Source organism: Callithrix jacchus, chromosome 2 (assembly GCF_049354715.1).
Source record: "Callithrix jacchus isolate 240 chromosome 2, calJac240_pri, whole genome shotgun sequence".
Taxonomy (NCBI): Eukaryota; Metazoa; Chordata; class Mammalia; order Primates; family Cebidae; genus Callithrix; species Callithrix jacchus.
Window position 1 is genome coordinate 24,992,516 of NC_133503.1, and position 26,901 is coordinate 25,019,416.

The following is a 26,901-nucleotide window of genomic DNA, read 5'->3' on the forward strand; positions in this document are numbered from 1 at the left end:
TATGCATTCTCAAATTAAAAACTTTGGTTGAGCTCAATCTCTCTTAGGAGTCATCGCAAAAAGGAAAAGGACATACATGTGCGTGTGTCTGTTTACATATAAACACATTATGTATTTATAAAGACTGACAGTAGCTTCTTTTTATTGGGTATGTACTGTGTGTCAGGAGTTGAGCTAAGTGTTTTATGACATTATTCAATTGATTATTATAGTAACTATGAGGACTTGTATTATTATTATTATTCTACAGGAGAGAAACCGACTTAGAGAAGTTAAGAAATTTGCCAGTGGGTCACATAGTGTGTAGCAAAGCCAAGACTCGTAAAAGGGCTTGTCTACCTCCAAAGAATGTGTCCATAACCATTGTGTTAATGCTTTTGTTTTTGTGTGAAACATTTAAAATAATGGTACTATAAAAGTAATCCCTTTAAATGACTGGTCTTCAGGAAAGCTGGGAGAAAAATGATTCTCTTTTATCCATATAAGCAAAATGCAGCAATGAATGAATGATGAATCAAGGTCGGGGATAAGTAGGGTTAAAGTGATGCTCAGTAGAGGGCTGGGAGGCACGAGGAACCAAAGAACATTCCTTAAAGACAAGGTGTTTGAGCTGGGTCTTATGAGATTTCAACTGACTAAAGAGAGAAAAGGGGCATTTAGGCCAGGATAATAGTATAAATAAAGGCTGATATGTCAGAATGAGCAAATGTTTTCAAATGGTTGTGAATGTTTTTGTTTAAGAGTTCAATTAGTGACATGATCTTCCTGCCTCCCATGTTCTGAAACAATGGAAAAATACAACAAATAAAATGAAAAGAAAGTGACCAAAGCATCATCTTAATTACTGATATTCCTGATATTGAAACGTTTTGCATATACCTATGAGAGAAATTGCTTTTTAGTATTACAGCCCAGAATGAGAATTACCTACCTAGCAGAATCAGAGTTACTCACCCCTGGAAAAACAGCATAGAAGAGCATGCCTTTCTGAGAGCCCCTGCCAAGAAAAACAAATAGGAAGGAATGTGCCAATGCATATCCAGTTTTGTGTTTTTTCTCCCCTCCAGGGAGGAGAAGGACAGACAGAGGCTGGCAATGTTATTCTCATAGAGCACCTTCCCAGGGAAGGAAACATGAGAAGTGAAGAAAAAACATCCCTCCACCTAGGCCAGACTTGAAAATCTGCATGTAGAATCTCAAGAATGGGCTATTTCTTAATGTGCTACATGAAACACAGTACTAGAGATCCAGTCCTTTTTTCCTAGCTCTTTCTAAATATTCCTAATACCAGTTAAACCCAAGAATTGAAATATGCCTCTGCAAAATGATGCAAGGAATCTCGTAAGTCACCAATAAAGGGCATTGCCTACACATAAGAGCAATCTCAAAATGAATAAGATGCAGTTTTTGCTGTTCTTTCTGGCGTAAAGAGATGTGTGTGGGTGGATGGAGGGTGGTATATTTGCAACTAGGCATATCAAAAACAGAGTAGAATGAAAGGTTTCTCAGTTTAGGTGATGTCTTTTTGACCATACTTTATCGGAGTTCAATAATTCAATAATTTTGTCTGAAAAAAAACCTTGGGACAAATATGCTATATCCTGAGAAAATAGAAACTTTCACTTTCTGGTAGAAAAGCAACTAGAGAAATCTATTGCCTATATTTTTTTCTCTTAATTTCCAAAATTTATATTTATTTATTTCCAGTTGAATCTTTGGGCAAACTTTCTTTGGTGTGAGAGTCCTTTTTAATCTTCTGGATATTCATTTTTACCCTATTGTTTCCTCATCTATCCTTTCTATTGTGAATGTCTGATTTTAAAATATGCTTTAACATTTTATTATGAAATATAATCAAAGAGTGTCTGGATTCTAGTGACTGAGGCATTTCTCACCAAGATTGTGGGCAATATAATTATTGAGGTCTCAGGGCAAATTTTGGTAGCAGCTTCACGGTAAGGCATGATGCATAAGGTTTGAGGTCCTGTACCATTTTTGATAGTTAGGATTCCCAGTTTTTAAACACTGCTTTTTAATTGCTGCAAAGTTATTAGGCAAGAAAACACCTCAATAGTCCAAAGGACAGCAAGGTCAGGTTGGTTGAGAGTAGGCATCAAGCAGGAGAAAGTTTAGATTTAATCAAAGCGGTGGTTTTGTCAGATAAACATATTGAAAGACAAGAGAATTGAGAGAGGCCACTGAGGGGATGAGGGAGTTGTAGTCATCAACCAAAGAACTTACACAGAGTAAGGAAGGGGAGGCCACTGAGGAGATGAGGGAGGGTTATAAGGTCATAGAATCAATAGATTGAAGATCTCCATAAAATAAAAGGATTTGGAATGCTAGAGTATAAGAGGGAGTCTATTAGAAACAAATAAGACGTTGTTCCATAGCAACATTCAGGAAATAGCCATTATGGAAAGGTTACAGTCGTTAATTTAAAAATATTAATGTCATGAGTATGCCACTGAAGAGGGTGAATAAAATAGTATGGAGATCAACCTCATACACCATCAATCTAAAGAAATGTTTGAAACATGGAAGACAGAGATTTGTGGCTCATATTTTTGAAAACTCAAGAATTAATACAAAAATGTTAAGAGTATGTGATAGTGAGCCAATATTTAAAGTCTTCAAGAAATGAGAGGGTAATGACATTTCATATTAGATTAGACATGATAGTCAGCTAGTGTTGGTGTAGCTATTGAGAGTATGGCTGAAGAAGTGGCACTTGTGGTTTAATCTTCACTCCTGCACATGAGGAAAGGCATTCTAGAGTATTGGAGGTTTACCCCACTGTGCAGTTCAGCCCTCCACTCCCATTGGATCCCTGATAAATTGAAAATCCTATGGAAATCATTGTCCTAGGCTAGTGTGTGAACTTGCTATTCACCTCTATTGTGGGAGGATGGGACTGTATGAAGCGTGAGGCTCTATTTGACATCTTTAGTCAGAGTTAAAACTTGGGGAAAGGCAGATATTATCCTTAGAATGAGGTTTCTCTCTGCACACGAATGGTGGTAGATGGCCTAAGAAATGCTTCACATCATTCCCAGCAGCAATTCCAAATACCTTAGCATGACATACGTGATACTTCATACTCAATTCTCCGAGCTCATCTTTCCCCAAGTTTCCCTTCACCTAACTCTAGCAATCAACATTATAGCCACATGAACTACTTGTAGTTTTTCAAATATGTCAGGCTTCCACATGCCCCAGGGACTCTTCACTTGTTTCCTCTGCCTGAAACATTCTTCACTTGACAACTCCTATATGTCCTTTATTATTAAGTTGTGATGTGGAAATTTTGGAAAATATGCTTGCATTTCTCTTCCTTTGTTGTTCTTGTTCATGGCAGCTATATCAATGCTTTGAATTGCTTGTTTATCTGAAGTCTCTCACTGTACACAGAAAGCACTTTGCAATCTGGAACTCTCTCGTTTACCCTGTATCTATGTTTCTTACCACTGGGAGTGGCTGATAGCAGGTGATCAGCAAAATCTGGTTGTTATAAGTTAATTTCCCATAGTAATTAATCATCCTGAACATTTTCAAATTTACAATTAGAAAATTCCAGAGGTAATTTCCAGGCACCATTACCTCTGCAAACCTACCATCATTAGAATTCAACAGTGGCACTCTTAAGGATGAAAAGAAAGATAAAAAAGTCTTAAGTACAGACACATAAGTAATGGAGATTAAGATAGCAGCATTGCCTGGAGCTCATAACTCTTGTTAAGAATGTTTAAAGCAAAGTTATTGAATCTTTGCACACATATGTGTTTTGAATATAAATGTAATTTTTTCATGAAAATTGTCTTTTCACTAGTGCCTATAACTTTAGATATTTGTGGCTAATGGCTTTTCCAGGAAATTAAAAGTATGCTAGAAAAATCTAAGATTGTTCTAGGTTTATATTGGGTTGTTCTAGTTTATTCTCTTCACCTAATCACCTATTTGTATGCTCTAGTATATGACTAAATCTAAGATTTTTGTAAGGTTATAAAATTGGGGGTATCTTTATTTATAACCTAGTTCAGCCATCAGTGGAAGGTCATATCTCATATCTTATATTGCATATCTCCATATTTGAGCAACATTGAGGTGGGTCTTTACGGCAGATTAGAGAGTCTGTTTTGTCACTGAACGAATGAATAATGATGAATTTGGGAGCTCTGGATATGATTCTATCCTCCTATGCACCATGATATCAGAACCCCGTTATTAGTATCTTGTCTCCTGAGTTCACAACATTGTGTCTTCAGGAGTCCCCTGTAAAATGCAAATACCCAAGAAAGGCAATCATTAGACACCTAGTATATTATGCTTTCTTTCTATTAGATCAAAGGGAGGGAATACAACACAAAAAGATTTGAGCATAGACATGAAGAAACTGACGATCCAAGGATTTCAGTAACTTAAAGTCATACTTTGGTAAGAACCAGAGTCAGGGTGTGAATCCAAATTTGGTCTCAAAGCCCCATGGACTTAGTGAGAGCAAAGAGTGCTACTCAGGGTAAATGGTCTGGCAGGTGCCTTGTGTGAAGTTAGGCAGGAGAAGGTGGAAAGCAGATCTTTGGTCACATGGGACAGACAGCATCAAGAGACCATTTCCCAGAGAAACAGAAAGCATATGTGATACATAAATTCAGTATTTATCATGCTTTTACTTAGGTTATTCAAATTATTCAGAAGAAGGGAAACTCTTTTATTTTACCTGCTGGCTCAATTTCCTGAACATCCTCACTTTCCTGGAGATCACAGAAGGTGGCTACATGCCAAGCCACACATCTCTTCTGCTTAAGTTTTCCCCAGTTCTCTTTTCTGGCTGAGATACAGTGAGGAAGTGTATTGATTTCAGCTCAGATTCTCATCTGGGTCATTCAACCCGCATTCAGCAAGTGGCATTCTTTCACTGCTGGAGGCAGAGAGACACTGTCAGTCTCTCCCTGGAGGACAGTTGACTAAGTGTAGTAAGACTGTTTGCTGGCATCCCTTCCCTTGTCTGGGTTTGTTTTACATAACAGCATGCCACAGCTCCTCAAGGAACAATGCTGGAAAGGGCCCTGGCTTCCTTTCTCCTGACATGTAGGAGGGAAACATGAGCATTTGCAAAACACTGTTGCTCCAAACTCAGCTCTCAGCAGGCAGATAATCAATATTCCTTCATGCTGAGCTCCTTCCTCTCCTCTCCTCTCCCTCTTCTGCCACATTACATGGTTATCTAAGACAGTGAAGCACTGACTCTGTACTTCCACTTCTTGAGAAATCAGGATGAAGAGCAAGAGTCTTCAGTTTCCTCATTTCGAAGATGGTCATGGTTAACCTGTTATTATTTCAGTAACATGAACCAAATCTTCTGTGTGTGTCTTTTAATGGAATGTCATTGTTAAAATTTCTTTTTCTTTTGAGACAGATTCTTGCTCTGTCGCCAGGCTAGAGTATAGTGGCATGATCTCCACTCACTGCAACCTACGCCTCTCGTGTTCAAGCGATTTTCCTGCTCAGCTTCCCCAGTAGCTAGGACTACAGGTGCATGCCACCATGCATAGCTAATTTTTGTATTTTTAGTAGAGATGAGGATTCGCCATGTAAGCCAGGATGGCCTCGATCTCTTGACATTGTGTTCCACCCACCCTGGCCTCCCAAAGTGCTGAAATTAGAAGCATAAGCCATTGCCCTCGGCCAGAAATCTTTAAATTGAGAATCAAGCAGCTAAAATGCTATAGCTAGATCTGGTGCTAACTAATTATGTGACCCTGGTTATATTTTCAACTGTCTGAGCTACAGTTATAGCTGGATTAGGTGATCTTTGATTGTCTTTCTAACTGCAAATAGTCTGTTATATGCTTTCTTTTTTTCTAATTGGTGTATCTTTTATTTACATTAAAGTGTTAATATTTAAAACAAATAATTTTGGAGCTAAAAACACGGGGAGCCTGTTCATACTTTCTTAGTTGTTGATCAACTAAGTTTCTTAGTTTTTTTTTTTTTAACAAGAACAATAGCCAAACTGGCATAGGAAAGCAAGAAAGTCTGTAAGCAATGTTTATGTCACCAGATTTTCTTTGCCTTTCTACAGAAGACAAGCTACATGAAATCTTGTTGAATTTGACACTGGGTTAGGTTACCAATTTTCCACAAAAGTAGATACATGGCCAACAAGTAAAGAAAGGTTTGTCTTCTCCTCATTCAGAATACAAATCTTAAAACATTAAGAGTATCTTTCCTAATATGAAAAGGAATAAAGACAATAATGTTTAACTCAAAACAACTATTTTCTATTCTATAATTGCTATAGTTAGCAAACCAGTTTTCACAAATTATTCCTGTTACCTTTTTACCACCAAATTCAATATGTTGCTAAGGAATTGGTTGGAGTGAAAGAGCTATATGGTAATGTGAATAAATTCTACAAAGTGTACATTCTATGGAAACTGCAGGAAAAGAAATAGATTTTTTTTTACACTGTAGGGAAAACTACAGATAAGAAGAAGGTAACTATTATATAAACACTAAATTGGAAGTAGGCTACAAATTCATTAATGCCAACATGAAACCTTCCTTGAAAAATCTCTCTTGATTAGTTGGGCTAAGTTGTTGCTTCAATGCTGAGAGAATAGTAGAGTCTTAGCAATGACATAGCTCTTTAAAATTGAGGATTATTATTTTTCTCTTATTATTATTTGCAAATTATTAAAGCAGTTACTCCATAATGAGGATAGTTTACCTCTGAAGTTTATTCAGGAACTCAAGCATGACAAAGGAGAGAGAAAAATCTATTAAATATTTCATGATAAAATTGTAGTTCAGATTCATAACTCATAGTTTAGTTATTAAAATGACAGTAATGATGAGAATATTAAAGGCACCCAGTGAAAACTGAAGGACCTGGTTTCACATGCAGGTTCTGGGGTGTGAACAGTGACCTTTGACAAGCTCCTGTCCCTTTCAGGGTTCCTCTTATTCACTTGAAGAAACTGGTCTGATCTGTTAAATATCTTTTAGCTCGACACTGCATGATCAAATGCAAATTCTAAATCAGCAATGAAAGCACTGGCACTGAAAACTCTTTGTAATGAGGACAGAAACAGTTTCGGTTTTGGTGAGCAGAGCACTGTACAATTGTTTTTGATGCTGATTAGTAATGGGTTACAACTTGTGAAAATAAAGCAAGTACCAACCCAAAAGAATGGAGTTACAGAGCCTTTGGTAATCCCCTAAATCAATCCTATAGTAGCAGAAGTCAGATATGGGGCAGATGCCTACATACCTGGATTCACAGGATCTTTCTCTCAGATCAGTGGCTCCTAGAAGTTTATCCTGCATAAGAGTATAACTAAAATCTTCCCTGTGGTCAGAAAATCCTTGACACTAACCCCCACTCTGGTTTGTCCTTTATAAAATGAAAGAGACTCAATGCCTTACGTGGCAAACAGCTTGAGACCATAATTCATTATTTGAATACAAAATTAGGCGACCATAGTGGCGGGCACCTGTAATTCTGGCTACTCAGGAGGCTGAGGCAAAAGAATCACTTAAACCTGGGAGGTGGGGGCTGTGGTGAGCCAAGATCATGCCACTACACTCCAGCTTGGGTGACAGGGTGAGACTCAATATAAATTTTTTTTTTAAATTATTCTTTGGCATGTAAATTGAAAACCAAGACAAACTTGATTCTAAAGTCCAAATATAATCTGAAAATGCATATGGTTGCCTGCTTTTTCCAAAGTCATCATATTATTTTACTTAATGACACAATCAAGTCACAGCAAAGTATTTTGATGTACAGAGGTGATTATGCGTAAGAGTGGAGTAGAGGCAAGATGGTCTTGAGGGGGACCCTTTAATCTGCAGATTTCATGTAGAGTAAAGGCCTGCCACCTTCTGTTGGGCAGCATTCTTACATTATGGCTGGGTTGCTGCCTTCTCACATTACTGGGGCTGTAGTAGAGTCTTGTCAGGAAAAGAAGAAAAATGAATGGTTCTGCTTTCTTGTCTTTGACTCCAAGTAGGCATTACAATGCAAGAGAAAAGATTCTGTTAGATATACAGCTATAGAATTTTTAGATTTAAAATTGGAAGAGGAAAGAAAGGGACTAAGCATGTGATTTCCTGACAGGTACAGAAGAACTGAAAGGCATTTTTTGTAAATGCAAACCCAAACAAACAACTGTGATATACAGCTAGATTCTCAAGATTATAAGGCCCTATGAATTATATGAAGACATTTAAAAAGAGAAAAAAAATGGTAATAGCATTCAATAGCATTTGTTAAGCACCTATCATGTCTCAATCCCTGTGCTAAATACACCATAGGAATCATTTATTTAATCGGTTTAACAAATCTATGAGGTACAGATGATAATTTTTTCCATTTTCATCTGTGAAAAAACAGACCAGAAAAATAAGGTAAGGTTTCTTGCTCCACATTATAAAGCAACTGAAGTCAAACGAAGAAATAATACAGTTTTTTAAAATATTTCATCAAATCTTGTATTCCTTAATGTTTCAAAAATAAATTTTAGAACTCCATTGTTAAAATTTGACATATATATTACATATGTAAATTTCAAAAACAACACTATAATTTTTTAAATATTAAAATTACATTTAACAGTTATATAGGGTTTTTACTGATCTATTATTTAATTGAATTTGTTGTAATTTATAGGGAAGAGAGAGTCAGAAAGAGATGGAATTCATCCAGGATTATACAACAGGGTCACATGTAGGCAGGAATTAGAGGTAAGGTGTGCTGACTTTGAATCCAGTGTTTTCCCCACCAAAGCAGAACGTTTCCTTGTTCAGAGAAGTTGAGGTTTTTTGAACCAATTCTGTATAGTATGGTAAAATTTACAGAGGTTTTAAAATATATATTGGCAATGATTTTTAACAGTATCTTAAAAATATCCTTGAATATCATAAAACGAGAAAGTTCCTGGGTGAAAGAATTCCATAGGGAAATGGCTGTGGTAGTTTAAAATTGAGTGCTTGGGAATAAAGAGCAAGTAAGGTCAAATTTTTAAACCTATAATTTTGCAGAGTATCCCCAGGAGTGGTTTGACATCTTGAGGAACATTTTGTGATTTGCCCTTTTGCAACCACTGCCTGCAGTTGCCTGAATTTGAACATTCTTTTTTTTTTCCAGCTGCTTTCAAAGCCATTTTAGAAAGCTTGGTATTCTGATAACATTAGGTTTCTCTACCTCTGTGGAGCCTTTTCTTTAAGAAAATGTCAGTGCCAGTGTTAGATTAATCAGGTTTGGCTTCAAATGCAAAGTTACCCAGGCTCATCAAAAGGGTGAAAATGACAAAATAAATTTCTCCAAAAGAGGTTTCTGGGTTTGGGGTTATATTTATTAATAACATTTCTCTCTTTGTCTCTTGATTTTGACCCATTTGTGAGATATAGCTATAAATTGAACAGAGAATTTAAATACCATCTCGATTGCAGGTAGTCTTGGTTTGTAGGATTAGTTTTTATTTACAGCTGGGATTCTTAGATTTATACTCCAGGGCTAATATTTGGTATTAACCATCTCAAGAAAGATGTGGGTAGGGAAGACCATACACTTGCTTAGAATAGCTGGCTGACACCCACTGAGCCCCCATAGTAGGCATGGAGGGAGACCACAAGGTCATCATCTAAACAGTAATTCATGCCTTGACTCAAGAGACCTTATCAAATGAAGGAAAAATGCAACGAATTACGAGATTCATTCAGTAAGAAAACACCTAAGTGGTGAAGTGTCTTAATTTCATCAATTAGATAACACAAAGTGAATAAAGTGAAAGCAGAAAGAGTAGAATCTTTTCTTTCCAATACTTCTAAAAGGCCATACATTTCTGTTCACAGGTCAGAAAAAAAATGAGGGAAGACAAAGGACATTATGACTCCTAAAGAGGAGTGTTCCCCACAGCAAGTCCTGCTGAATATGGGTACTGTAAGCCTAGATTTGTGAAAACATATCTTTGGAAAATGCTAAGTTAAAGGCAAACATCTCCTAGTGCAAAAGCACTTACGTGCTAATGTGCATGGTGAACTTCCAGTGGTATTGCATGTGGTTTCACAAAATCAAATGTTCCTTATTGAAGAAGTCATTATTTTTAGCGTATTATGGCCCCAATGCTCAATTAAATGTATTTTTTAGAAGCATCGTTTTGAAAGTATTCCCAACTACTCTCTTCTTCTTTCTCCTCCACGGTATTCTCTTCCTTCTTTTTTAAATATTTTAATATCTGGTGGTTCTCAAACTTTGGGAGGAATATTAAATGAGGAATTAAATAAACTATGACCTAAAAGAAAGAACAAATATTTGTAAGAATTTATAATTTTTAAAGAATACAAATTATTTATAGGTAAAACTTATATAAAATACATATTTATAAAGACTTTTAACATGCATACTTTCAAATCCACAAGACAGCATCTATCTAATTATAGTCTGAACCTGTATGCCATGATTCAAATATCCCTCAATGTTCGTACTGCTCTTCTAAACTTTGCAGCTGTTACTTTATTGTAATTATTTAAAAATTAATTGATAAGGCTTGGATTTAGGGTCAAAACTTGGTTCCATGCCTACTCCAATATTAGTAGCTATGAGGAAGTTACAACAAATCTGAAATCTTTGTATGCTACTCACTGAAATGTTTCTAATAGTAAAACATAGGTTTTGGGTGGTATTCAGAGTTCTAAGTAGAGCCTTCAGCACCTAGGAGAGGATCAAAACTGGTGGTAATTTTACAACAAGTTATTGCAACAAGTATTGAACAGGTCAGGTTGGTATGGAGCATTTTGTCATTTGTATTTTACAAAATAGGAAACTGAACCTCAGATTGCTTCATTAAAATAACCTCCTATTATCACAAATTAGTTCTTGATTAATTTGGGAAAAGAACTTGGTTCTTACTAGAGATACTGTCCTGTTTTTATAAATTGATGGATACCAAGCAATTTTTCAGGAGAACAAGATTCTGTCTCCAGAATAGATGGAAAAAGTGGTTCCCCTTGGCCAAGGTATCCGTTTTCTAGGACAGATCTGTGGACCAGACATTTTTCTGTCGAGAATTCCTGATTCTTTCCACACATCATAAAGAAAATTTCTACTCATTTTCTCTGTGAAATGCAGTTTCAACATTTCCATGTCAGAAAGGCAAAATGTAACAGATCGACCCCACCTCTGTGGCTCTGGGGCTACCATTCAGACAAGAGAGCATATCTACCACTTACCTAACTATGTATGGTTAACTAAAAGTAAATAACTGCAACGTTTCTCAGAATTTATCACATCTTGACTGATACCACTGTAGATCCCATTTTCTTTATTAAAGTCAAATTTTCTTATCAAAGTTAATATGCAACTATTGTATCTGTGTCTTATTGGCACCTCTCTTCTCAAGTGCTGAAAATATTTCCAGTGAACCATGAGAGCTAAGAATGGAATATGCAATCACATTTTAAAATTTCTTCTAAAATAGGACTTCTGCAAAAGGTAAATTAGATCTTTTAGTGTCACAATCATATTCCACACAAACAGTAAAGGCACATAAAAGAATATCTTATTACCTTCTCCTGACAAAACCTGTTGGGTATGCAACTAGTCTGTTTTTCAGAATCTTAGTTGAACAGAAGAGCATAATTTTACTAATGCAAGTATGTGAACTCTAATATTGTAGGAATGTATGACTGGCTTTCATGGATGTATTCATATTAATAGAAACAAGAATAAGATTGGCTACTTTACTATCACTCCAAGGCTGAAGGTAGTCTTTTAACAAAGGCAAAAAAAAAAAAAAAATCACTCAACAGGAAAATTACCTACCAATGTCACAGAAGTTATCTATACGCTGTGTTCGAAACACTTTATCTATACCCTGTGTTCGAAAGACGACAAAACACTTTCCTTACCATTAGGAAAACACTTTCCCTACCATCACAATAGTCTTAGCAATGTTTGTTTATTCCTACATTAAGTGCGACAATTGAAACAACTTACTCATATTTCTGTATCTTATTATCAACATTGCATGTACTTGAATCCTGGGACTAGATCTGCCACTGTGACTTGCCCTGCATTTATGTAATACATGTTTTAATATCTAGTTAGATGTTTGCAGGAGTTACAGTTAATTATACTGGGAAATTGCAGTCTCTTTTGATGGATCAAAGTAGCAAATGTATTCATTTGTATCTGCAGTTTTAGATGTCTGAGCTGGAGTTGTTTTATTAATGTATATCCCAAGGTGAACATATGTGCTGCATTTTTGGAATTTCATTATAGACTCAGACAAATGAATTGCATTACAAAAGTCCACATTGGGCTAGGCATCTGTGGTAGCTCTTTGAAGAATGAGAAATATAACTTCTTGCATAAAGATAATTTTCTAGTAAAGGCAGGCAGAAAACTGCGATATTTACAAAGACCTTGCTCTGTGAGACTAGAAAACCACTACGTTTCGAGGCTTTGCAGATACTGAGCTTTCTTTCATCTAAAGCTATCCACCAGGAGAAAATTTCTGCTATTGTTGAGTCAGACGCATTCCAGACAAATGAGTTTTCAGCTTCCAAAAGGTAATATGTAGATTATATAAGGTTCAATATGAAATGAAGACTCAGTTTGAGGTTGAGGGCCCCAATTATCCAAACCAGCTTTCTATATTAACCACATTAATGACATTAACAATTAGCCTTTCACATTGTTTTTGTTTGTTTTTTGGATTTATCATCATGGTCCTAACCACTGATATAGAATGCAGGGGCTATTTTTTACAGGAGAATGTGTTTGTGAGGCAGGAATCTTGGGTCCGCTTTGGATAAAGCATCTTTCTTTGATGAACCTCAACTGCTTAATCTTCAAGAGGATAGAATTGGTTAATGTAGGTAAATTCTAAGACGCTTTCTAACTCTAATTCTCTTTTGAATATTTAGTAAGTCTCTTCCATGTTTATTATGGGTCAAAACAGTGTTTAATCGTATTACATAGATTACTCTGCTTTGTCATAACTGACATTACTGTACTGTCCTATGTGCCAGAAATTGTACCAAGAATGGCATATATATTAATTCTTTTTATGTTCACAATACTGCTGTGAAGTGGATTCTATTATTACTCTTACTTTATAGATAAAGAAGTTGAGACTCAGAGACTTAAGAAAGTTGCCTGAAATTACACAACCAGTTAGTGACAGCATTCCAATTTTGAACGCAGTTGATCTGATATCTGCCCTTGCAGTAGATAGTGTTGATGCCCCTGCCACCCTCTCACCTTCCTTGAACTCACACACCCATCTCCCAGATGCTTAAGGGTTGACTGCCGAGAGCCCACTACTTGCCACTTTTTCCAGAGAAATACCTTTGTCCAAAATACAGCCATCTAAGCTAAGAGACTAAGACCATTCCTCCTCAGCAGCCTGCAGGGAACGAATGACAGCTCCCCTTCTAGGGCAAGGGATTCAAAGCAGTTCCCATTCTTCACTATAGTTCCCAATCTCTGCCCTCAGTGGAGATTCAGATAGAGACCATCCTGGTCAACATGGTGAAACCCCGTCTCTACTAAAAATACGAAAAATTAATCCCAGCTACTCAGGAGGCTAAGGCAGGAGAATTGCCTGAACCCAGCAGGCGGAGGTTGCGGTGAGCCGAGATCGCGCCATTGCACTCCAGCCGGGTAACAAGAGCAAAACTCCGTCTCAAAAAAAAAAAAGATAAACTTAAACCAGAAAAATTACCTTAATGCACTTTTTAATTTTTATTATATTTCCCTCCATTGCTATTTTGTTCTTCTTCATGCACTTAACAGATAAAATCAAAATGGCAAAGTTTTTAAATGAAAACACACCTAGTAGACTTGGCAGAAAGTGACGCTGGTGTTTTAGCAGCCAAACCCCTTTGTTCTCTTCTTTCACTAATGGATCTGGCTGAGAAACTCAAATCACTAAATGATTGTTTACTAAACTTTATGCAGCCGCTCTAATAAAGCTGATTTCCCTTTTCTATTTTTTTGTTGGCAAGCAGTTAGGATTGCTAACAGCTCATTGTGACCTTATATCCATTGACATTCAGTTCAGCAAAAATTTTTCCAGATGCAGTAATTCGTAATGTAAAGTTTAATATCTTAAAAGCCCATGTTAATCTCCACCTCGGTCTTAAAGACTTCTGGTGCATAGCTCATCTAGAATTTTCTTCATGTCATTCTGAGCTAAAGCGTTTATTTATTTAACAAATAATGGTTGAATTCCCATCTATGTCCAAGGCACTGTATTAGATGCTGAGAAGAAAACAGTGAGCAAAATAGTTACAGCTATATCTCTCATAGCGCCCATAAAATAATTATAATCTAGAATATAATCCACTATTCACAATGATATATTTTTATTTTGATCTTACTGAGTTTTTACTATGATGTCTTACTGAGGACATTTGATGTAGTAAAGGCTTCTTTCATGATGAGACACATTAATTGACATTTGGGAAATGAATGGAGTTAGTTGAGTAAAGAAAAATGAGATACTAGAGTTTGAGCCAGAGGAGGCAGCAGGTGAAAGAACCCTGTGGAAAGAGGAAGCAGGGTAAGGAAGGCATGTAAAGAACTACAAGAACCCCAATAAGTGAAGAAACATTATTTGATGTGAGTCTGGAAATATAGTGAGGGAAAAACAAACAAAACAAAACAACCTGTGAAGCCTTAGAGAACAAGTTAAAGAATTTTAGTGTGTCCTGGTATCAGCGGGCAATTATTGAAGAGTTTGCAGGTATTTGTATGTATATGGCACGATTGGAGTGGTAGAGAACATTTCAGAAGTTGAGAGCAACATATTGCAAACAGGGGCAAAATAATGACAAGTTTACCCTTGGAAAAGCAGAAAGTAAATCATATAGCTGGACTAAAAGGTGGGCCATTATAAAGCTGCGATGCTTCAGGATGTAGCAGAGCAAACCGGGCCAGAATCACATGTTAAGCAGCGTGAATTTCATACTGAGATGCTCGAGGTGAATGACCTGAACAAATATGTATTCTAGACAGAAAAGCTTGGTTTCCCACTAATTAAACTTTCTATGATGAAGAAACTGCTCTGTCATCTGTACTTTCCAATGTACTAGTCACTAGCTATGTGTAGCTCTTGCGCACTTGAAATGTAACTTGTGCAACTAAGAAATTAAATTTATTTTTTTTAATATTAAAGTATGTTTAAGCAGGCTAGCATTTTAGACAGCACAGGTCTAGATGCATCGTGGAGTATATGTGTGTGGTGGTGGTGACATGGGGGTCAGAAAGTTGGAATGAAGAAAAGGAGTAGAGAGATTATTCAGCAATCTAGGGGAGAGATGATGGCAGGAAGAATAAAAATGGAAAAATTATAGAGGCATGAAATAAAAAATATTTAATTTATTTGTCTAGGGCTTAGAGGACACAAAGAGAATAATGAGAGAGAAAGACTCAGGTTAAATTTAGATAGACAGCCTTAATGCCAGGTTTAGAAGCCTGGACATTTTCTGAAGAGGAGCATGGACCTATTTAAGTTTAGTGAAGATAGACTTATTTACTCAGAATTTTCAAAAATGTGCCTGTCAGAAAGTTTCATTACGGTGTGTAAGAAAAATTAGGATGTATCTGTTATATTAGAGCTATTGTGTCATTATGTAGTGATAATGTATTGATATGACTTTCTTAGCCTGACAACTCCTTGATGGCAAAACTAGAGCTTAGCTATATATACTTTCCCCTCTCTTGACCGCACAGGACCTGGTGGCAGGAGATGTTGAATGTATTCCAGAAGAGTTAATGAGAGAATCAACAACCCCTGAGAATGGTGGGCAGGTGATGGATGCAGAAACTGCTTGAGAGTCGCGTTTTTAGAAGTTAGCAACTGATTAATTTGGAAATATTTTCTTCACAACAATGTTCTGGATCCTTTAAGCTCAGGGATTGGGATTCTGCCCAAAGATTGGGTATTCTACTTAGACTTCTGGGCACATAACAAACCATGAGAAAATTTTGGTGCCAATTGAACAGCAATATTTGAAAACGTTTTGTTTCTGTAGTGTTTATCCAAGGATTAAAAAATATATATGTTTTTATATACTTCCAGATTATCTTCCTGAAAGTCCACATCACCATGTATCCCACCACCAGTGTGCACCTCTGCTCCCTGTCCACATCTTTTCAGGACCAACATCACCAACACGTTTAGTTTTTCCTCAGTCTGCCAGGCTAAAAAGGAAATACTATTATTTGATGTTGGATTTCACTAATCGCTTCTAAAGCTGAGTTTCCATACATTTTGTATGCATAAGTTTTTCATTTTCTTTTAGCTTAGTTAAAAATTTAGCATTTTTTACTCAGTGACAAATGGGAATTCTTGATGCATTTGGTGATATTAGCCTTTGAATTCTTATTTATTTTGGAACTATCTCACCACACTCAAATGTGGTGTTTTGCCTGTTAAAACTAGTTACAGCAGTGTTTCTCTCTCTTTCTTTCTTTCTCTTCCTTTCTTTCTTACTTTCTTTCTTTCTCTCTCTTTCTTCTTTCTTTCTTCCTTCCTTTCTTTCTTTCTTTCTTTCTTTCTTTCTTTCTTTCTTTCTTTCTTTCTTTCCTTCCCTCCTTCCTTCCTTCTTTCCTTTTTTCTTTTTCTTTCTTTTTTTAGAAACAGATTCTCACTGTGTCCCTGACGCTGGAATGTGGGAGTCTGAGGTGCTGTGGAAGGGTCTCCACTCACTGCAAACTCCACCCCACAGGCTCAAGGGATCCTCCCACCTCAGTACCTGGAGTAGATGGGAATACAGGCGCATGCTGCCATGCCTGGCTAATTTTTTGCAGAGATGGGTTTCACTATGTTGCCCAGGCTTTTATTGAACTTCTGGACGCAAGCAATCCATGTGACTTGTGCTCCCCAAGTGCAGGGATTACAGGTGTGAGCCACCACACCCAGCCAGCAGTCTTGATAATACAGAAGTCTTTTTGTTGTTGTTGTTAGTTCATATTTTTTTATTATCTTATACTTATCTTCTGGTTTGTTGAAGCAGTAAGTCATACAACATTTGCCACAATAATGTCTGTCAAAGTGGCTTTCCATAAAAACTCCAGCACTGCATTCATCAGAAGGGCACTCTGGACCAAGGCAACTAATTTTGCCATTCTCATCCACTTTATAATATTTCAGGACAGCCAGCCTAACCTTTCTCTTGTGTTTATTCTTCTTGGGAATGGTGAAAGACTTCTTCATTTTCTTAGCACCACAATGGGGTCTCAACACAAGATGAAGAGTAGACTCCTTTTGAATGTTGTAGTTAGACAACATTCCAGTTAATTTTACACAATCAACCTATATTTTTTTCTTTATGCCTTTTAAATTTTATGTTATACTTGACAAAGCATTTTCCACACTAAGATTATGTAGCTATTCTATTGTTTTCATTCCATAGTATTTATATTTGCTCATAAATTTGTTTCTTTGGTCCATCTTAAATTTATTTTGTGTCTTAGAGTGAGTACAGATCTAATCTCAGAAAACATTTTTCCCAAATGAAAACTCAGTCAATCAACTCTCCTGCCTGCCCTTGGTCAAAATCAGCCTCATGGAATTTTGCTCCCAATTCAAGTGTTTAATGAGGGATCCTAAAAGCTAGATCTAACGCATTGTCCTAAAACATCTCTCTTTATCTGGGTTATTGAAAGAAAACCATCATTTTTCCTTTTAACACATTTAATTTAAAATCAGTAATGAGGCCCCCTAGGTTTTATTCTCCACATTACCTAATATACTGCTCTATGCATAGCAGTGATTAAAAATATCTGTGGGCTTAAAACAGGAGCTAGAGAAAGGAATGTAAAGAAGAGTACAACACTATTTATGCCTTCAAAGTTAACCAAGCAGAGTAAGATATACTTTATTCAACTATGTTTAAGTCGAGGAACAAAGTGAAGATGAGAGAGGAACAAAGTGAAGATATATTTCATACTTGGTTTTTTCACCGTCCTGACAAAGCATTTAGGATGTTTATAGATAATATATGCAAACCATTCAGCCCAGTGTCTACACATAGTAGGTTTTCATGATTGGTAATTAGAAAATTATTTCCTATTAGTTCAAGGATTTAATAGAGGGAAAGATTTCTTTACCATGGAATCTTCAAGTTTCTAAGATGAGATAGTTTCATGTAGGAAATAAAAACCTAAACACTCTACTACATATTAAATTTTAAAATTATCATGATTATTTACCACTACAGCTTAAAAACAACTGACATTGATAGTCTCTTCCTAAAACTAGACAAGAATCTCACAAAAAATCAAAAAAGATAAATATTAATTGGTGTTATTTCAAATTATATGTCTCTACTCTTCAATCATAGCCTACATTTATAGATTCTAAATTAAGACCAAAGCAGGAATGAAATAAATGTATAAAATACTATGACTTTAATGTCATATGTTAGGATAAATCAATAGAAGAAATAAATTCAAAGTGGCAGAAATAACCACCTTTGACTTTCTTGGCATTTAAAACTTTTGGGCTTGGGGAATCACTGATGTGGCACTTTAAGGGGATTTGATTTTATAGGCTCTTTAGCCCAAGAGTTTTTAGGAATACCAAAAGTGGCGTGGCCTTGGAGATAAGACAGGCATCACGCTGTCACTGTGAAGCTGTTTGTTTTTAAATGGCTTGTTCTCAAGTTTGAATCCATAATCCACTGGTAGAAAAGCTTTAGACTTGATTGCAAAGATGAAAGATGCTCAGAAGCCATTACCTTATAATGGAAAATTGATAGATAAGTAGACCATAGAAGTTTAGACTCTGACCTAAAGGGAAGTGGAGAATTTAATTGAGATAATTATCTTTTTAACTTTGGGCAAAATTAAAGTTTACCTTTAAAAGTGTCAGATCATTAATGCCAAAGTGCTGATCCTCATTCACTCAAATGGAAGGTGAAAAGAAGTTACTAAAATTGTCCAGCTTTATTTAAAACATTATAAATCACAATTTTTTATTTAAACGCATTTAAAATGTGCAGAAAGCTCAAGAACTTGGAAAATAAGAGAAAAGGTACCCCTAAATGTTATTATTTAAATAGAAAACCTTCCTTTATTACTTTGCTTTTTCTATCTGGAATAAGAGAGGATGCATTTGCCTTTAGTATTCTGATCAAAGAAATGAGAAAGAAAAAGGTGGATGTTAATAGAGGTCATCTCAAATTAAATCCTTTTGCTCTTCAATCATAGCCTGTATCTGTTATATTCTAAATTAGGACAAAAGCAGAGACCAAACTGATTTATGAAATGCTGTGGCTGTAAATAGCTTATGTTCAATAAATTAACACAGAGGAGCATATGCTGTGGGAATTAACTGAAATCTATTATCATTGATAAAAAATTAAATTTCTGCCTTCAAGTCTTTCGGCATAATTGCTAGATAATTGCTAATTATTGATCTCTGAGATTAAACTGATGTCCCATTGGAAGCCTGATTCCCCGATCAGTGCTAGGTCATGATCACTACCTCAACCAGGTCAGACTTAAACAAGTAACTATATGCCAGTCTTCCAAAAGGCACTGTTAAGGAGCACTCAAAACCCCATTTAGGAAACATTGCAAGGTTAGAGGACAGTCTACTCCCTCAAAGAGCAGCCAATAAAGGGCTATTTCAGCAGCTTTGAGGGGCATGGGGTGAAGCTTGAGAGTGGAAAATGAAAACTAGACTGAGTAGTAATAACTCACCCTGCTAAGTCAATCTTCTCTGCTTGAGGCTTCTAGGGCACCTTATTTTCAAATCAGATTAAATTAGCCAAATAAGTAGAGAAATGCAGGCACAAAGTCAAGTAATTAAGCTAAAAGATATGATTTGAATTTAATTATCTATGTATTTTAGGGCAAAATATAATTTAGCCAAAAAAAAAAAAAGGAGCAACGTTTGAAAAGCCATCTCATTTATTCACCTCACATTGGGAGTGCAGATACAATATTTGAAATGTAGGTTCTCTGAGTATTAAAAGATGTATAGTAACTGGGATGTGTTTCTGTAGTGTATTATCTGTTTTTAAAATTCAAATGCTTTAAAACTTTGCTTGGAATTATTCCAAGTGAAGGACATGAAATTTTAAAAGCAGCATATGCATCGTGATTTTAGGAAATCAGAGACTTTGGCAGGGCGCGGTGGCTCACGCCTGTAATCCCAGCACTTTGGGAGGCCGAGGTGGGTGGATCACAAGGTCAAGAGATGGAGACCATCCTGGTCAACATGGTGAAACCCCGTCTCTACTAAAAATACAAAAAATTAGCTGGGCATGGGGGCGCGTGCCTGTAATCCCAGCTACTCAGGAGGCTGAGACAGGAGAATTGCCTGAACCCAGGAGGCGGAGGTCGCAGTGAGCCAAGATTGCGCCATTGCACTCCAGCCTAGGTAACAAGAGCGAAACTGCGTCTCAAAAAAAAAAAAAAAAGAAACCAGAGACTTCAAATTCTGTCACAATGAATTGTTCTCATACCTTGCTATATGGTTATTCCTTTATTCCTTTAGTACTTTGTCTTAACGTAGTCTCTGGATTATTTACATAAATTTCTCTTTTTGATTCAAATGTTCCATAATATATCATCTTTATTTTTAGAGGCTTTTTATGTGTAAAATTTAAAAAGGCATTCACTCATTTGCACAATTATTTGACAAATGTTACTTAATGCCTGTCTGGAGTCATGCAGAATGCTAAGTACTGGCTTGTAATGGTAGGTTTAAATGGGCACTGTTTGTGGACTCACGCAGATGGAGTCCAGTAGGGGGACAGATACTGCAAAAATCACCACATGAATGAACACTTAAAATTTAAAGTAACTGCTGTAAAGGAAAGCCATTTGATTCAATGACCATGTGAAAAATGTCTCATCAAAAGAATTTAGTCATAAATTCTGAGTAAAATATTTATTTATTTGTGACAAGCACCAGGATATTCCTCTCTGGTTTTTATAGATAAGATTTTGTCCTAAGAAATATGAGGAAATTGTTACAAAACCTAGAATGAATGCAGACAAGATATGCACAGTGTAGAAATACTGTTTCCTGCCGTCTTCAGCAGACAAACATTTTTACAATGTTTGTGAAGTGGGAAGAGAACACATCAGAAATCATCTGAAAGAAGAAAATAAGGTCAATATGCTAAAAATGTTTCCTTCCATTGAGTAGACAAATTGCTTCTAAAAGGGTCAGGATTCAGTTCAGGTTGTGTTTCGTTTTTGGTTTTTAACCCAAGTGGGCAAAAATAGTTTTTAACATATCACTTGTAGAAAATTCTCAGTTTAAATATGTGTGTGTGCAAGATTATTGAATACATGCTTATTTTTAAATGTTTTCCAGTGATTGATAAGAGCTTGTATGGTGCTATCTTTGTTCTGTCCCAGGAGATTATGTGGTCATGTGTGTCTACTTTGATCTGAGCAGAAGAATGGGATACTTTACCATCCAGACCTATATCCCCTGCACACTCATTGTCGTCTTATCCTGGGTGTCTTTCTGGATCAATAAAGATGCTGTTCCAGCCAGAACATCTTTAGGTGAGACATCTTGGTTTACGTTGCAGTTTCTTAAGATAAGTACCAAATACAAGTAATTTTTATTTCTTTTTCTATGTTGATCTGCTTTAAATTTAGTCAGCAATTACTTAGAAATATCATTTGTTTTATATTCAAGAGAATTGGAATTTTTTAAAAATAGTGTTTAATGTTTTCTACTTCTGTAGTTTGGCTCTCCTTAATTACCTTGACAGGTTTTCTTGAGTAACTTTTCTTAAAAAAGTTTAGCTATTTTTAAAAAACCCTTTTAACACTAATCTATTTGTTTGTTTAGGTCTCTGGGTAATACATTGAAGCTACTCACACCAGCTTTGTATTCTGTGATGTCAGATTGGTAATCAGCCAAGGTGGAAATATTAATATGGAACCAATAAAAATCAGGGCCTTTTTTTTTTTCTAGAGTTAATTGTCACACATTTACCAGCACACCATTGGCTGTTGGCTATTTCCTACATGCGTAATTGCTGGGATCACATTTGAAGTAACTGGCCCTTTATAGAACAACCATTGAAAAAAGCATTTTTGAGAAAACATATTTACCTTTGAAATTTTTATGGGAAATGAGACTTTTAACTTTGCTCAATCTAACATGCATGGTGATCTTTGCCTTGACTTTTCACATTTTTTTCTTCCCATGGGGAAGACGTCTCCCACAGACTAAAACAAAGCCCAACACATGAAATTTTTTAAACCTTAACTAAAAATAAAGCTAGTGAGAGATTAATAAATTCAACACCCTTTCATCAGCTATGTGAAACCTAGAACCACATCTCTTGCTAACTCTGTCTAAAGAGGCAGTAGTGTATAATAGCTGGGAAATTGGGTTTTGAAGTCCGACAAGTCTGGGTTTGACATAACACATTTAGTATAACTTTGGAATGTTGTTTAATCTCCAATTCACAGTTTCCTCACATATAAAACATGCATCATTTCTTGTACCTAACTTACTGGGTTCTACTAGGGTTAAATAAGTTATTCGATGCAAAGTGCATGTAACATAGTAAAGCCTCAGAAATATTAGCTACTATAGTCATTTTCTGACAGAATAGTATGTACTAAGTTATTAAACTGAGGGCAGAAGTGATTACTGGAGGAAAAAAGACATTATTTGCATATCTGTCCTCTTCCAAACCTAATTTAGTTTCCCATCTGTTTCAAAAGGAAGTTATTTTGATTTTTTTCTGTTATATGTGGTACTTTGTGTTACAAGTCCTTCTCAAAAATTAAAATATCTTGTCTAATGCTACATGCTGAAACAAACCCCAAATATGTTAAGCCTATTACTTTAGGATTATTACTTGTCACTGTGAGTGAAATGTACTGCATCACATGCTTCTATGTCTCTCTCATCAGAATGTCAGTCTTGTACCTCTCTAGTACGGTGCCTGGAACATGGCTGGTACCTCAAATAATTGTTTGATTGATGTATACACTTATGAAGGGATGGAACAAATACATTGACATATGCCAATCATCCTTTTCCCAAAAACATTTTAAGGAAGAGATTTCCAATGAATCTCTCCTCTTGAAGCCTGGATTCTTGCTGGCCAAAATCTCTCTTATGATTGCTTGGGTAGCTCATTTAACACACTCAGTAAATAAGTATTCACTGGCAAGAGATCATGGTGGAAGAAGAGATCAAGGTGAGTGACTTAAGGAATGAGATAAAGGCCCTTGAGCAAATAGCAGATAGGTGCTTCTGTTAGTTTGTAATTTGTAAGTCAGAAATGTTCAATATGGTCTCTATGTCTTTTCTATTCTTCACAACACCTGCATGTAGAAGTTTCTGTACTGATCATCGTTCTCACAGTTTTTAGAGCTGAGCTAAGGAAGTAGAGGTGCTGCAAGGACACAAGATCACAACATAAGGAGGTGGTAGATCTGGACCTCAGCTCATGGGACATAGGTTTGCTCTGGGTGGGAGGTCTCGTTGAAGGCCAATTGTGGATACAGGTGAGAAGCTGAGCTGAGCCAGTTTCTCTATTTTAACTTTGCTGTCTCACTTTTATAGATCAGTGCTCTTTGAATTTAATTGCACATTTAAGTCACTAGAGGACTTTTTAAAATGTACATGATTTAGTTCAACCCCAAGAAATGCTTATCTAATGTGTCTAGAACATGACTTAGGTGTTAGGACTGAAAAACAACAACTGGAAACCATCATTCTCAGCAAACTGACACAAGAACAGAAAACCAAACACCACATGTTCTCACTCATAAGTGGGTGCTGAACAATGAGAACACATGGACATAGGGAGGGGAACATCACACACCAAGGCCTGACAGGTGGGGAGCTAGGGGAGGAATAGCAGGGGTTGGGGGATTGGGGAAGGATAGCATTGGGAGAACTACCTAATGTAGATGACGGGGTGATGGATACAGCAAACCATCACCATGGCATGTGCATACCTATGTAACAAACCTGCATGATCTGCACATATATCCCAGAACTTAAAGTATAATAAATAAATTTTTTAGAAAAAGAAAAACAACAACAAAATCCCCAGGTGATTCATATGTGCAGTCACCTTTTAGAATACTGCTCTAGATTTCATTGAGTCCTGTTACTTTTTCCAGTGTTTACAATCCAGTTGAATGAGATGACCTTAAACACCTGTAGACTTTAAGCTTCTTGCCACAGAACAGTTAGGCCAAGTTGTTTGATGAATGAGATAAATTTATCCACGTGACTCAGAGATACTGGCTGTTTTCACAGAGTCCTAGGGTATGGGCAGCCATCATCTTGGAGCACGTAAGAGTGAATGTAGTTTGGTGCCCAGGTGGTAGTTGGTGAGGCATATTCCTGGCTTAGAAACAATGAATGAAATGAAAATACCATTTGGTATTTTTAACCCAACTGATTTGAGGTGAAGTAACATCCCTGAAGAGCTTACTTCATGCCAGGAGCAGAGGAACTGGTAAAAGCTATGGATATATTTCATTTACCCAGCTAAGAAAAGTCTTATTTACTTATGAGAATTAAAACTGTCTTATTGTTGGTTGAGAAGTCAGTTAAAACCATCACTGCTCTGCCTCTCATTATTGATGTCATTGCAGTTCTCTTTCCTGTGGCTCCAGGAGCAGCCCTGAAAATATCATGAGGCAGTTCTTCAAGAGTCTAATTTTACATGGCTGTGATGAATGTCTGTGTAGCCTAAATAACATTTTCCCAATTTGCCGGATCAGTGTTTAACTTCATGTCAGAATTTGTTTCTCCCAAATTATCACATACCACATTTTTAATAAATGAACTCATCTATGATATGTACCACAAATACTGATAGGTCCACTTGTCAAGGGTCAAGTATGGCCTCAAGCCTGATTGTAAAATGAAGGTCAAGGTGCCAATTTAGTCTTTCAATCCTCTGCAAAAATATCAGTTGTTAATAGGTACAATGAGAAACTTTTACATGAATTAGTGCAAAGATGACCTAATTAAATATTTTTAGTTTAAGAAATAACACTTTCCAATACCTAATATTTATTGGGATATTAGTAGGTATTGGTACCCTGTGCTCATTTTTAAATTTAATCTTCCCAAGAGACTTATAAGGTTCCCCATCACTACCGCCATCACCCCTAGTTTATAGATGAGGATCTCAAACCTCCTTAATGTTCTACCCTGACAACATGGAAGACCCCAGACCTATATCACCTCCCCAGTCAGGAATCTATAATAGATCCCATCTGTCTAGCACTTCATGCTGCATATTTTTCATCTACTTATGGGGCTAAAACACTGTGTTTCCAAGCACAGCATTTGAAGCCAGGCTGCCTAGGTTTGTATCTCATCTCCCATCACTTACTAACTTGAGCAAGTTTTTATTCTTCCAATGCTCAGTGTTTGTCACATGTAATAATAATAATAATAATAATTACATTATAGAATCATTGTGAGGCTCTTGTGAGATAAACTGCTTGACACAGTACCTGGCCAAAGGAAAAGATCAGTAAATGTTAGCTACTGTTATTTGCAATTAAAACTATCTCCCAAATCCGTAATCATAATTACGGATTCCTATTCTCAAATGTAGATTGAGCATCTTTGATCTCTCGTGTATATACTATGTATTGATTCACTGTTTCACACATTCATTGAACAAATCTTTACTGAGTCCCAGCATGCTGCTCCACTGTAGGGTTATAATAGTCATCAAGACAGATTCCGTTGTCATAGAGTATACAGACTAGAAAGGGAGATCGGTTATTACATAATTGGTAACAGTACAGAAAAAGGACAATGGTACTTATAAACGTAGTTCCCTTGATCACCTCTTTCCTCTATTAAAGGCTACCCTTTCTCCATAGTTATTTCAGCCAACATTAGTGTTTCCACTCTCTGGAATTTCATAACACAATATGTATTTAGGAAACTTTCACATTAAGCTACAATTAAATGACCCAAGAGAACCACATAATTCTTGGAAATGTACCTAACCTCTTCAAAAATGACTCTGACAAAGACTTGAAAATGATTAGGAAGACAATGGCAATTTTATCTCCTCTTACTCATCCTTTCTTCAAGAGTGTTTTGCTTCTCTCAATTTTCTTCTAAGCATATTCTACCAGTTACCTACTTCTTAGAGAATAAAAGTGTTTTTTCTTTTCCTGTATGTTACTGGGGCTTTTCTCTGTATCATCCTCTTCTCTTGCTCTCCAAGTCTCTCTACCTGTTTCATCCTAGTTTCCCTAGCACTGCTGTTTGAGACAGGAGAATCTGACTGTCCCCTAGAAGTTTCTTGGTTAGCAGTAATAGTTATAATTGCCATCATTAAATAATGGAAACTTCGTTCTTTTTTTCTTTTCTGTCCCCCGTAAGAAATATAAATCACAAACCTGGAGATGATAAAGTGTGGGATTACTGCTTTTAGAGTACAGAAAGATGCTTCCACTCAGAATTAGAAATTCTGAACTAGAATTGTTGATTGGTAAGCTGGGTGGACCTTCAAAGACTTAGTCCAACAGATGAGAAAACTGAGGGCTAGACTGTTAAGATGATTTATATTCCTGTGGCCTATTTGAATACTGAATACTAGAACCTATTTGAATACTGAATCCATGTATTTGAATCCAGTATTTAAATACTGAATACTAGAACCTATTTGAATACTGAATCCATGTTGCCTTTAATATAAATAACACAACTTTTTTTTTAGATGGAGTCTGGCTCTGACACTCAGGCTGGAGCGCAGTGGCACAATCTCGGCTTATTGTGCAACTTCTGCCTCCTCGATTCAAGCAATTCTCCTGACTCAGTCCCTACTAGTAGCTGGGATTGCAGGCTAGCACCACCAAGCCCAGCTACTTTTTTATATTTTTAGTAGAGAGACAGTTTT

The 26,901-nt window shown here is 36.4% G+C and overlaps 1 protein-coding gene across 4 annotated transcripts in view; it reads left to right on the forward strand.

Moving 5' to 3' along the window:
* Positions 1–26,901, forward strand: part of GABRG2 (gamma-aminobutyric acid type A receptor subunit gamma2) — a 99,416-nt gene that overhangs the window by 64,808 nt on the left and 7,707 nt on the right. For all 4 annotated transcript variants that reach the window (XM_078365740.1, XM_078365741.1, XM_002744135.6 and 1 more), the window contains exon 7: positions 21,395–21,547. In XM_078365740.1, coding sequence (XP_078221866.1) covers positions 21,395–21,547 — 153 coding nt within the window. The remainder of the gene's footprint in view (positions 1–21,394; positions 21,548–26,901) is intronic.